Consider the following 14237-nt stretch of genomic DNA (forward strand, 5'->3'; position numbering starts at 1 on the left):
TGGACCCCATGCCCCTGCTGACGTTAAAACCAACTACATCATGCCGTGGTCTGGTGTCCTAGCTCCAGACTCTGGACCCCATGCCCCTGCTGACGTTAAAACCAACTACATCATGCCGTGGTCTGGTGTCCCGGCTCCAGACTCTGGACCCCATGCCCCTGCTGACGTTAAAACCAACTACATCATGCCGTGGTCTGGTGTCCTAGCTCCAGACTCTGGACCCCATGCCCCTGCTGACGTTAAAACCAACTACATCATGCCGTGGTCTGGTGTCCCAGCTCCAGACTGGACCCCATGCCCCTGCTGACGTTAAAACCAACTACATCATGTCGTGGTCTGGTGTCCCAGCTCCAGACTGGACCCCATGCCCCTGCTGACGTTAAAACCAACTACATCATGTCGTGGTCTGGTGTCCCGGCTCCAGACTCTGGACCCCATGCCCCTGCTGACGTTAAAACCAACTACATCATGCCGTGGTCTGGTGTCCTAGCTCCAGACTCTGGACCCCATGCCCCTGCTGACGTTAAAACCAACTACATCATGCCGTGGTCTGGTGTCCCAGCTCCAGACTGGACCCCATGCCCCTGCTGACGTTAAAACCAACTACATCATGTCGTGGTCTGGTGTCCCAGCTCCAGACTGGACCCCATGCCCCTGCTGACGTTAAAACCAACTACATCATGTCGTGGTCTGGTGTCCCAGCTCCAGACTGGACCCCATGCCCTTGCTGACGTTAAAACCAACTACATCATGTCGTGGTCTGGTGTCCCAGCTCCAGACTCTGGACCTCATGCCCCTGCTGACGTTAAAACCAACTACATCATGCCGTGGTCTGGTGTCCTAGCTCCAGACTGGACCCCATGCCCCTGCTGACGTTAAAACCAACTACATCATGTCGTGGTCTGGTGTCCTAGCTCCAGACTGGACCCCATGCCCCTGCTGACGTTAAAACCAACTACATCATGTCGTGGTCTGGTGTCCTAGCTCCAGACTGGACCCCATGCACCTGCTGACGTTAAAACCAACTACATCATGTCGTGGTCTGGTGTCCCAGCTCCAGACTCTGGACCTCATGCCCCTGCTGACGTTAAAACCAACTACATCATGTCGTGGTCTGGTGTCCCAGCTCCAGACTCTGGACCTCATGCCCCTGCTGACGTTAAAACCAACTACATCATGTCGTGGTCTGGTGTCCCAGCTCCAGACTCTGGACCTCATGCCCCTGCTGACGTTAAAACCAACTACATCATGTCGTGGTCTGGTGTCCCAGCTCCAGACTCTGGACCTCATGCCCCTGCTGACGTTAAAACCAACTACATCATGTCGTGGTCTGGTGTCCCAGCTCCAGACTCTGGACCCCATGCCCCTGCTGACGTTAAAACCAACTACATCATGCCGTGGTCTGGTGTCCCAGCTCCAGACTCTGGACCTCATGCCCCTGCTGACGTTAAAACCAACTACATCATGTCGTGGTCTGGTGTCCCAGCTCCAGACTCTGGACCCCATGCCCCTGCTGACGTTAAAACCAACTACATCATGTCGTGGTCTGGTGTCCCAGCTCCAGACTCTGGACCTCATGCCCCTGCTGACGTTAAAACCAACTACATCATGTCGTGGTCTGGTGTCCCAGTTCCAGACTCTGGACCTCATGCCCCTGCTGACGTTAAAACCAACTACATCATGTCGTGGTCTGGTGTCCCAGCTCCAGACTGGACCCCATGCCCCTGCTGACGTTAAAACCAACTACATCATGTCGTGGTCTGGTGTCTTAGCTCCAGACTCTGGACCCCATGCCCCTGCTGACGTTAAAACCAACTACATCATGTCGTGGTCTGGTGTCCCAGCTCCAGACTCTGGACCCCATGCCCCTGCTGACGTTAAAACCAACTACATCATGCCGTGGTCTGGTGTCCCAGCTCCAGACTGGACCCCATGCACCTGCTGACGTTACCAGACCACGACATGATGTAGTTGGTTTTAACGTCAGCAGGGGCATGGGGTCCAGAGTCTGGAGCTAGAACACAAAACCAACTACATCATGCCGTGGTCTGGTGTCCCAGCTCCAGACTGGACCCCATGCCCCTGCTGAAGTTAAAACCAACTACATCATGCCGTGGTCTGAACGTCAGCAGGGGCATGGGGTCCAGAGTCTGGAGCTAGAACACAAAACCAACTACATCATGCCGTGGTCTGGTGTCCCAGCTCCAGACTGGACCCCATGCCCCTGCTGAAGTTAAAACCAACTACATCATGCCGTGGTCTGGTGTCCCAGCTCCAGACTCTGGACCCCATGCCCCTGCTGACGTTAAAACCAACTACATCATGTCGTGGTCTGGTGTCCCAGCTCCAGACTGGACCCCATGCCCCTGCTGACGTTAAAACCAACTACATCATGCCGTGGTCTGGTGTCCCAGCTCTAGACTCTGGACCCCATGTCCCTGCTGACGTTAAAACCAACTACATCATGTCGTGGTCTGGTGTCCCAGCTCCAGACTCTGGACCCCATGCCCCTGCTGACGTTAAAACCAACTACATCATGTCGTGGTCTGGTGTCCCAGCTCCAGACTCTGGACCCCATGCCCCTGCTGACGTTAAAACCAACTACATCATGTCGTGGTCTGGTGTCCCAGCTCCAGACTCTGGACCTCATGCCGCTGCTGACGTTAAAACCAACTACATCATGTCGTGGTCTGAACGTCAGCAGGGGCATGGGGTCCAGAGTCTGGAGCTAGAACACAAAACCAACTACATCATGCCGTGGTCTGGTGTCCCAGCTCCAGACTGGACCGCATGCCCCTGCTGAAGTTAAAACCAACTACATCATGCCGTGGTCTGGTGTCCCAGCTCCAGACTCTGGACCCCATGCCCCTGCTGACGTTAAAACCAACTACATCATGCCGTGGTCTGGTGTCCTAGCTCCAGACTGGACCCCATGCCCCTGCTGACGTTAAAACCAACTACCTCATGTCGTGGTCTGGTGTCCCAGCTCCAGACTGGACCCCATGCCCCTGCTGACGTTAAAACCAACTACCTCATGTCGTGGTCTGGTGTCCCAGCTCCAGACTCTGGACCCCATGCCCCTGCTGACGTTAAAACCAACTACATCATGCCGTGGTCTGGTGTCCTAGCTCCAGACTCTGGACCCCATGCCCCTGCTGACGTTAAAACCAACTACATCATGCCGTGGTCTGGTGTCCTAGCTCCAGACTCTGGACCCCATGCCCCTGCTGACGTTAAAACCAACTACATCATGTCGTGGTCTGGTGTCCCAGCTCCAGACTCTGGACCTCATGCCCCTGCTGACGTTAAAACCAACTACATCATGTCGTGGTCTGGTGTCCCAGCTCCAGACTGGACCTCATGCCCCTGCTGACGTTAAAACCAATTACATCATGCCGTGGTCTGGTGTCCTAGCTCCAGACTCTGGACCCCATGCCCCTGCTGACGTTAAAACCAACTACATCATGCCGTGGTCTGGTGTCCTAGCTCCAGACTCTGGACCTCATGCCCCTGCTGACGTTAAAACCAACTACATCATGCCGTGGTCTGGTGTCCTAGCTCCAGACTGGACCCCATGCCCCTGCTGACGTTAAAACCAACTACCTCATGTCGTGGTCTGGTGTCCCAGCTCCAGACTGGACCCAATGCCCCTGCTGACGTTAAAACCAACTACCTCATGTCGTGGTCTGGTGTCCCAGCTCCAGACTCTGGACCCCATGCCCCTGCTGACGTTAAAACCAACTACATCATGTCGTGGTCTGGTGTCCCAGCTCCAGACTCTGGACCCCATGCCCCTGCTGACGTTAAAACCAACTACATCATGTCGTGGTCTGATGTCCCAGCTCCAGACTGGACCCCATGCCCCTGCTGACGTTAAAACCAACTACATCATGCCGTGGTCTGGTGTCCCAGCTCTAGACTCTGGACCCCATGTCCCTGCTGACGTTAAAACCAACTACATCATGTCGTGGTCTGGTGTCCCAGCTCCAGACTCTGGACCCCATGCCCCTGCTGACGTTAAAACCAACTACATCATGTCGTGGTCTGGTGTCCCAGCTCCAGACTCTGGACCCCATGCCCCTGCTGACGTTAAAACCAACTACATCATGTCGTGGTCTGGTGTCCCAGCTCCAGACTCTGGACCTCATGCCCCTGCTGACGTTAAAACCAACTACATCATGCCGTGGTCTGAACGTCAGCAGGGGCATGGGGTCCAGAGTCTGGAGCTAGAACACAAAACCAACTACATCATGCCGTGGTCTGGTGTCCCAGCTCCAGACTGGACCCCATGCCCCTGCTGAAGTTAAAACCAACTACATCATGCCGTGGTCTGGTGTCCCAGCTCCAGACTCTGGACCCCATGCCCCTGCTGACGTTAAAACCAACTACATCATGCCGTGGTCTGGTGTCCTAGCTCCAGACTGGACCCCATGCCCCTGCTGAAGTTAAAACCAACTACCTCATGTCGTGGTCTGGTGTCCCAGCTCCAGACTGGACCCAATGCCCCTGCTGACGTTAAAACCAACTACCTCATGTCGTGGTCTGGTGTCCCAGCTCCAGACTCTGGACCCCATGCCCCTGCTGACGTTAAAACCAACTACATCATGCCGTGGTCTGGTGTCCTAGCTCCAGACTCTGGACCCCATGCCCCTGCTGACGTTAAAACCAACTACATCATGCCGTGGTCTGGTGTCCTAGCTCCAGACTCTGGACCCCATGCCCCTGCTGACGTTAAAACCAACTACATCATGCCGTGGTCTGGTGTCCTAGCTCCAGACTGGACCCCATGGCCCTGCTGACGTTAAAACCAACTACATCATGCCGTGGTCTGGTGTCCTAGCTCCAGACTGGACCCCATGCCCCTGCTGACGTTAAAACCAACTACATCATGTCGTGGTCTGGTGTCCTAGCTCCAGACTGGACCCCATGCCCCTGCTGACGTTAAAACCAACTACATCATGTCGTGGTCTGGTGTCCCAGCTCCAGACTGGACCCCATGCCCCTGCTGACGTTAAAACCAACTGCATCATGTCGTGGTCTGGTGTCCTAGCTCCAGACTGGACCCCATGCCCCTGCTGACGTTAAAACCAACTACATCATGTCGTGGTCTGGTGTCCTAGCTCCAGACTGGACCCCATGCCCCTGCTGACGTTAAAACCAACTACATCATGCCGTGGTCTGGTGTCCTAGCTCCAGACTGGACCCCATGCCCCTGCTGACGTTAAAACCAACTACATCATGCCGTGGTCTGGTGTCCTAGCTCCAGACTCTGGACCCCATGCCCCTGCTGACGTTAAAACCAACTACATCATGTCGTGGTCTGGTGTCCTAGCTCCAGACTGGACCCCATGCCCCTGCTGACGTTAAAACCAACTACATCATGCCGTGGTCTGGTGTCCTAGCTCCAGACTGGACCCCATGCCCCTGCTGACATTAAAACCAACTACATCATGTCGTGGCCTGGTGTCCTAGCTCCAGACTGGACCCCATGCCCCTGCTGACGTTAAAACCAACTACATCATGCCGTGGTCTGGTGTCCCAGCTCCAGACTGGACCCCATGCCCCTGCTGACGTTAAAACCAACTACATCATGTCGTGGTCTGGTGTCCCAGCTCCAGACTCTGGACCTCATGCCCCTGCTGACGTTAAAACCAACTACATCATGCCGTGGTCTGGTGTCCCAGCTCCAGACTCTGGACCCCATGCCCCTGCTGACGTTAAAACCAACTACATCATGCCGTGGTCTGGTGTCCTAGCTCCAGACTCTGGACCCCATGCCCCTGCTGACGTTAAAACCAACTACATCATGCCGTGGTCTGGTGTCCCAGCTCCAGACTGGACCCCATGCCCCTGCTGACGTTAAAACCAACTACATCATGTCGTGGTCTGGTGTCCCAGCTCCAGACTGGACCCCATGCCCCTGCTGACGTTAAAACCAACTACATCATGTCGTGGTCTGGTGTCCCAGCTCCAGACTGGACCCCATGCCCCTGCTGACGTTAAAACCAACTACATCATGTCGTGGTCTGGTGTCCCAGCTCCAGACTCTGGACCTCATGCCCCTGCTGACGTTAAAACCAACTACATCATGCCGTGGTCTGGTGTCCTAGCTCCAGACTGGACCCCATGCCCCTGCTGACGTTAGAACCAACTACATCATGTCGTGGTCTGGTGTCCCAGCTCCAGACTGGACCCCATGCCCCTGCTGACGTTAAAACCAACTACATCATGTCGTGGTCTGGTGTCCCAGCTCCAGACTGGACCTCATGCCCCTGCTGACGTTAAAACCAACTACATCCTGCCGTGGTCTGGTGTCCCAGCTCCAGACTCTGGACCTCATGCCCCTGCTGACGTTAAAACCAACTACATCATGTCGTGGTCTGGTGTCCCAGCTCCAGACTCTGGACCTCATGCCCCTGCTGACGTTAAAACCAACTACATCATGTCATGGTCTGGTGTCCCAGCTCCAGACTCTGGACCTCATGCCCCTGCTGACGTTAAAACCAACTACATCATGTCGTGGTCTGGTGTCCCAGCTCCAGACTCTGGACCTCATGCCCCTGCTGACGTTAAAACCAACTACATCATGTCGTGGTCTGGTGTCCCAGCTCCAGACTCTGGACCTCATGCCCCTGCTGACGTTAAAACCAACTACATCATGTCGTGGTCTGGTGTCCCAGCTCCAGACTCTGGACCCCATGTCCCTGCTGACGTTAAAACCAACTACATCATGTCGTGGTCTGGTGTCCCAGCTCCAGACTCTGGACCCCATGCCCCTGCTGACGTTAAAACCAACTACATCATGTCGTGGTCTGGTGTCCCAGCTCCAGACTCTGGACCCCATGCCCCTGCTGACGTTAAAACCAACTACATCATGTCGTGGTCTGGTGTCCCAGCTCCAGACTCTGGACCCCATGCCCCTGCTGACGTTAAAACCAACTGCATCATGCCGTGGTCTGGTGTCCCAGCTCCAGACTGGACCCCATGCCCCTGCTGAAGTTAAAACCAACTACATCATGCCGTGGTCTGGTGTCCCAGCTCCAGACTCTGGACCCCATGCCCCTGCTGACGTTAAAACCAACTACATCATGCCGTGGTCTGGTGTCCTAGCTCCAGACTGGACCCCATGCCCCTGCTGACGTTAAAACCAACTACCTCATGTCGTGGTCTGGTGTCCCAGCTCCAGACTGGACCCCATGCCCCTGCTGACGTTAAAACCAACTACCTCATGTCGTGGTCTGGTGTCCCAGCTCCAGACTCTGGACCCCATGCCCCTGCTGACGTTAAAACCAACTACATCATGCCGTGGTCTGGTGTCCTAGCTCCAGACTCTGGACCCCATGCCCCTGCTGACGTTAAAACCAACTACACCATGCCGTGGTCTGGTGTCCTAGCTCCAGACTCTGGACCCCATGCCCCTGCTGACGTTAAAACCAACTACATCATGTCGTGGTCTGGTGTCCCAGCTCCAGACTCTGGACCTCATGCCCCTGCTGACGTTAAAACCAACTACATTATGTCGTGGTCTGGTGTCCCAGCTCCAGACTGGACCTCATGCCCCTGCTGACGTTAAAACCAACTACATCATGCCGTGGTCTGGTGTCCTAGCTCCAGACTCTGGACCCCATGCCCCTGCTGACGTTAAAACCAACTACATCATGTCGTGGTCTGGTGTCCTAGCTCCAGACTGGACCCCATGCCCCTGCTGACGGTAAAACCAACTACATCATGCCGTGGTCTGGTGTCCTAGCTCCAGACTGGACCCCATGCCCCTGCTGACATTAAAACCAACTACATCATGTCGTGGCCTGGTGTCCTAGCTCCAGACTGGACCCCATGCCCCTGCTGACGTTAAAACCAACTACATCATGCCGTGGTCTGGTGTCCCAGCTCCAGACTGGACCCCATGCCCCTGCTGACGTTAAAACCAACTACATCATGTCGTGGTCTGGTGTCCCAGCTCCAGACTCTGGACCCCATGCCCCTGCTGACGTTAAAACCAACTACATCATGCCGTGGTCTGGTGTCCTAGCTCCAGACTCTGGACCCCATGCCCCTGCTGACGTTAAAACCAACTACATCATGCCGTGGTCTGGTGTCCCAGCTCCAGACTGGACCCCATGCCCCTGCTGACGTTAAAACCAACTACATCATGTCGTGGTCTGGTGTCCCAGCTCCAGACTGGACCCCATGCCCCTGCTGACGTTAAAACCAACTACATCATGTCGTGGTCTGGTGTCCCAGCTCCAGACTGGACCCCATGCCCCTGCTGACGTTAAAACCAACTACATCATGTCGTGGTCTGGTGTCCCAGCTCCAGACTCTGGACCTCATGCCCCTGCTGACGTTAAAACCAACTACATCATGCCGTGGTCTGGTGTCCTAGCTCCAGACTGGACCCCATGCCCCTGCTGACGTTAGAACCAACTACATCATGTCGTGGTCTGGTGTCCCAGCTCCAGACTGGACCCCATGCCCCTGCTGACGTTAAAACCAACTACATCATGTCGTGGTCTGGTGTCCCAGCTCCAGACTGGACCTCATGCCCCTGCTGACGTTAAAACCAACTACATCCTGCCGTGGTCTGGTGTCCCAGCTCCAGACTCTGGACCTCATGCCCCTGCTGACGTTAAAACCAACTACATCATGTCGTGGTCTGGTGTCCCAGCTCCAGACTCTGGACCTCATGCCCCTGCTGACGTTAAAACCAACTACATCATGTCATGGTCTGGTGTCCCAGCTCCAGACTCTGGACCTCATGCCCCTGCTGACGTTAAAACCAACTACATCATGTCGTGGTCTGGTGTCCCAGCTCCAGACTCTGGACCTCATGCCCCTGCTGACGTTAAAACCAACTACATCATGTCGTGGTCTGGTGTCCCAGCTCCAGACTCTGGACCTCATGCCCCTGCTGACGTTAAAACCAACTACATCATGTCGTGGTCTGGTGTCCCAGCTCCAGACTCTGGACCCCATGTCCCTGCTGACGTTAAAACCAACTACATCATGTCGTGGTCTGGTGTCCCAGCTCCAGACTCTGGACCCCATGCCCCTGCTGACGTTAAAACCAACTACATCATGTCGTGGTCTGGTGTCCCAGCTCCAGACTCTGGACCCCATGCCCCTGCTGACGTTAAAACCAACTACATCATGTCGTGGTCTGGTGTCCCAGCTCCAGACTCTGGACCCCATGCCCCTGCTGACGTTAAAACCAACTGCATCATGCCGTGGTCTGGTGTCCCAGCTCCAGACTGGACCCCATGCCCCTGCTGAAGTTAAAACCAACTACATCATGCCGTGGTCTGGTGTCCCAGCTCCAGACTCTGGACCCCATGCCCCTGCTGACGTTAAAACCAACTACATCATGCCGTGGTCTGGTGTCCTAGCTCCAGACTGGACCCCATGCCCCTGCTGACGTTAAAACCAACTACCTCATGTCGTGGTCTGGTGTCCCAGCTCCAGACTGGACCCCATGCCCCTGCTGACGTTAAAACCAACTACCTCATGTCGTGGTCTGGTGTCCCAGCTCCAGACTCTGGACCCCATGCCCCTGCTGACGTTAAAACCAACTACATCATGCCGTGGTCTGGTGTCCTAGCTCCAGACTCTGGACCCCATGCCCCTGCTGACGTTAAAACCAACTACACCATGCCGTGGTCTGGTGTCCTAGCTCCAGACTCTGGACCCCATGCCCCTGCTGACGTTAAAACCAACTACATCATGTCGTGGTCTGGTGTCCCAGCTCCAGACTCTGGACCTCATGCCCCTGCTGACGTTAAAACCAACTACATTATGTCGTGGTCTGGTGTCCCAGCTCCAGACTGGACCTCATGCCCCTGCTGACGTTAAAACCAACTACATCATGCCGTGGTCTGGTGTCCTAGCTCCAGACTCTGGACCTCATGCCCCTGCTGACGTTAAAACCAACTACATCATGTCGTGGTCTGGTGTCCCAGCTCCAGACTCTGGACCTCATGCCCCTGCTGACGTTAAAACCAACTACATCATGTCGTGGTCTGGTGTCCCAGCTCCAGACTCTGGACCTCATGCCCCTGCTGACGTTAAAACCAACTACATCATGTCGTGGTCTGGTGTTCTAGCTCCAGACTCTGGACCTCATGCCCCTGCTGACGTTAAAACCAACTACATCATGCCGTGGTCTGGTGTCCCAGCTCCAGACTGGACCCCATGCCCCTGCTGACGTTAAAACCAACTACATCATGCCGTGGTCTGGTGTCCCAGCTCCAGACTCTGGACCCCATGTCCCTGCTGACGTTAAAACCAACTACATCATGCCGTGGTCTGGTGTCCCAGCTCCAGACTCTGGACCCCATGCCCCTGCTGACGTTAAAACCAACTACATCATGTCGTGGTCTGGTGTCCCAGCTCCAGACTCTGGACCTCATGCCCCTGCTGACGTTAAAACCAACTACATCATGTCGTGGTCTGGTGTCCTAGCTCCAGACTCTGGACCTCATGCCCCTGCTGACGTGGGTTGGAGCCCCACCTTGGCCAGCCTCTGTCAACGCCCCTACTATCTGTCTCCCTGGCTACACACCTGGACTGTCCAAAATAATACAAATATGGAAGGAGTTTCCTTTAAAACAACAAAACCCAATCACATCTCTCTCTCTCTGTTGTCAGCCTTAAGTGTGTATGTACCTTGACAGAGACAGATCCCTCTAGTTTCTCCATCTCCCCCAGCAGAGCAGAGAGCAGAGAGGATTTCCCTGAGCCAACGTGTCCCACCACAGCTACCAGAGACCCATCTGGGATACGTACACTCATCCTGCAGAGACACAGAGAGAGAGAAAGAGAGAGAGAGAGAAGAGAGAGAAGGAGAGAGAGAGAGAGAGAGAGGAGAGAGAGAGAGAGATAGAGGGAGAGAGAGAGCGAGAAAGGGAGAGAGAGAGCGAGAAAGGGAGAGAGAGAGAGGAGAGAGAAGGAGAGAGAGAGAGAGAGAGAGAGAGGAGAGAGAGAGAGATAGAGGGAGAGAGAGAGAAAGGGAGAGCGAGAAAGGGAGAGAGAGACAGCGAGAGAGGAGTTAGAGGCTGTGTGTATGTATTCTATAGTAATAGAATGTGCAGTAAGCCTCCAACTGACATGAAAGTAACAAAGTCAAGAGAGGGGATGAATACATAACATAGGACAACACTCTTCTTTGAGCAATACCTCTTCAGAGTGGGGGCGTCGTTTCTAGACCAGCTGAACACCCCGTCCTCAATGGAGATACTGTCTGAGGCTGGGAACAGAGGAAGACATAAAAGAGAGAGGAACAGGAAGTGAGTAGAGAGAGAGAGTATTGAAGCCTCATCAAAGACTAACACATCAAACAGCATCTGGTACAGAGGCTGGGATGACCTTTCTGCCTGTATTTCTCACTCTGTCTGTGTGTGTTTCTCACTCTGTCTGTGTGTGTGTGTGTGTGTGTGTGTGTGTGTGTGTGTGTGTGTGTGTGTGTGTGTGTGTGTGTGTGTGTGTGTGTGTGTGTGTGTGTGTGTGTGTTTCTCACTCTGTGGGTGGGTGTGTGTGTACATATGTGACTCACAGCCTGCTACAGCCCTGCGCTCCACACTGTCCTCCTGCAGCTCCTCATGAGACAGAAACACACACAGACGTTTCATAGAAACACTGGCCTGCAGAGAGATGGAGGGAAGGAGAGGGAAAGAGACAGGGAGAAAGATATGGAGGGAGAGAGGGAGAGAGAAAGAAAGAGAGACAGAGATGGAGGGAGAGAGAAAGAGAGACAGAGATGGAGGAAGGAGACAGCAGGGAGAGGATGCATATTAGTGATGCGCGGGTTGATTCATAACCCGCAGTCCCCGCAGTTATATCTGCAGGCGGATGGGTTTAGGGTCATTACATATTGAGTGGCTGAAGGGCGGGTGGTTGGCTGAAGGGCGGGTGGTTGGCTGAAGGGCGGGTGGCTGAAGGGCGGGTGGCTGAAGGGCGGGTGGTTGGCTGAAGGGCGGGTGGCTGGCTGAAGGGCGGGTGGTTGGCTGAAGGGCGGGTGGTTGGCTGAAGGGCGGCGGCTGAAGGGCGGGTGGTTGTCTGAAGGGCGGGTGGTTGGCTGAAGGGCGGGTGGCTGAAGGGCGGGTGGCTGAAGGGCGGGTGGTTGGCTGAAGGGCAGGTGGTTGGCTGAAGAGCGGCGGCTGAAGGGCGGGTGGTTTGCTGAAGGGCGGGTGGCTGAAGGGCGGCGGCTGAAGGGCGGGTGGGTGGCTGAAGGGCGGGTGGCTGAAGGGCGGGTGGTTGGCTGAAGGGCGGGTGGTTGGCTGAAGGGCGGCGGCTGAAGGGCGAGTGGTTGGCTGAAGAGCAGGTGTGCCACTGAAGGGCGGGTGGGTGGCTGGTTGGTTGGCTGAAGGGCGGGTTGAATAAATAGAAGCAATCCCTTGATTGTGCAATTTAGGCTACATGGAGGTTGTCTTATATTATTTCAGGCTATATGACATTAGCACAGCGTAGCCTGTTATCGCTGGCGTTACCAGCGTAGCCTGTTATCGCTGGCGTTACCAGCGTAGCCTGTTATCGCTGGAGTTACCAGTGTAGCCTGTTATCACTGGAGTTACCAGCGTAGCCTGTTATCGCTGGAGTTACCAGCGTAGCCTGTTATCGCTGGAGTTACCAGTATAGCCTGTTATCACTGGAGTTACCAGCATAGCCTGTTATCACTGGAGTTACCAGCATAGCCTGTTATCACTGGAGTTACCAGCGTAGCCTGTTATCACTGGAGTTACCAGCTGTAGCCTGTTATCTGTTATCGCTCTCGAGTTACCAGTGTAGCCTGTTATCACTGGAGTTACCAGTATAGCCTGTTATCACTGGAGTTACCAGTGTAGTCTGTTATCACTGGAGTTACCAGTGTAGCCTGTTATCGCTGGAGTTACCAGCGTAGCCTGTTATCGCTGGAGTTACCAGTGTAGCCTGTTATCACTGGAGTTACCAGTGTAGCCTGTTATCACTGGAGTTACCAGTGTAGCCTGTTATCACTGGAGTTACCAGTGTAGCCTGTTATCACTGGAGTTACCAGTGTAGCCTGTTATCGCTGGAGTTACCAGCGTAGCCTGTTATCGCCTGGACAATTTATAGAATGACAAAAATAAAGAATTACAGGGGGCAGTTTGGAAAAAACGTATCCCGTCCTAATCGTCCGTCTGGAATACGGACATTCCGGTATATTAAATCCATAACCAACGTTCTGTAGTAATACTAGTCCCATGTGAATAGGGCTTTATCCTTAATAATAAATACATAACCAACGTTCTGTAGTAATACTAGTCCCGTGTGAATAGGGCTTTATCCTTAATAATAAATACATAACCAACGTTCTGTAGTAACACTAGTCCTGTGTGAATAGGGCTGTATCCTTAATAATAAATACATAACCAACGTTCTGTAGTAATACTAGTCCTGTGTGAATAGGGCTTTATCCTTAATAATAAATACATAACCAACGTTCTGTAGTAATACTAGTCCCGTGTGAATAGGGCTTTATCCTTAATAATAAATACATAACCAACGTGCTGTAGTAATACTAGTCCTGTGTGAATAGGGCTTTATCCTTAATAATAAATACATAACCAACGTTCTGTAGTAATACTAGTCCCGTGTGAATAGGGCTTTATCCTTAATAATAAATACATAACCAACGTTCTGTAGTAATACTAGTCCTGTGTGAATAGGGCTTTATCCTTAATAATATATACATAACCAACGTTCTGTAGTAATACTAGTCCCATGTGAATAGGGCTTTATCCTTAATAATAAATACATAACCAACGTTCTGTAGTAACACTAGTCCTGTGTGAATAGGGCTTTATCCTTAATAATAAATACATAACCAACGTTCTGTAGTAACACTAGTCCTGTGTGAATAGGGCTTTACCCTTAATAATAAATACATAACCAACGTTCTGTAGTAACACTAGTCCTGTGTGAATAGGGCTTTATCCTTAATAATAAATACATAACCAACGTTCTGTAGTAACACTAGTCCTGTGTGAATAGGGCTTTATCCTTAATAATAAATACATAACCAACGTTCTGTAGTAATACTAGTCCTGTGTGAATAGGGCTTTATCCTTAATAATAAATACATAACCAACGTTCTGTAGTAACACTAGACCCCTGTGAATAGGGCTTTATCCTTAATAATAAATACATAACCAACGTTCTGTAGTAACACTAGTCCCGTGTGAATAGGGCTTTATCCTTAATAATAAATACATAACCAACGTTCT

General features: G+C 53.1%; 1 protein-coding gene across 3 annotated transcripts in view; it reads right to left on the reverse strand.

Moving 5' to 3' along the window:
• Window positions 1–14237, reverse strand: part of abcc1 (ATP binding cassette subfamily C member 1 (ABCC1 blood group)) — a 77812-nt gene that overhangs the window by 39837 nt on the left and 23738 nt on the right. For all 3 annotated transcript variants that reach the window (XM_071391909.1, XM_071391918.1, XM_071391927.1), the window contains 3 exons: window positions 11549–11636; window positions 11173–11242; window positions 10663–10789 (listed from right to left, as the gene is read on the reverse strand). In XM_071391909.1, coding sequence (XP_071248010.1) covers window positions 10663–10789; window positions 11173–11242; window positions 11549–11636 — 285 coding nt within the window. The remainder of the gene's footprint in view (window positions 1–10662; window positions 10790–11172; window positions 11243–11548; window positions 11637–14237) is intronic.

This window comes from Salvelinus alpinus, chromosome 1 (genome assembly GCF_045679555.1).
Source record: "Salvelinus alpinus chromosome 1, SLU_Salpinus.1, whole genome shotgun sequence".
Taxonomy (NCBI): Eukaryota; Metazoa; Chordata; class Actinopteri; order Salmoniformes; family Salmonidae; genus Salvelinus; species Salvelinus alpinus.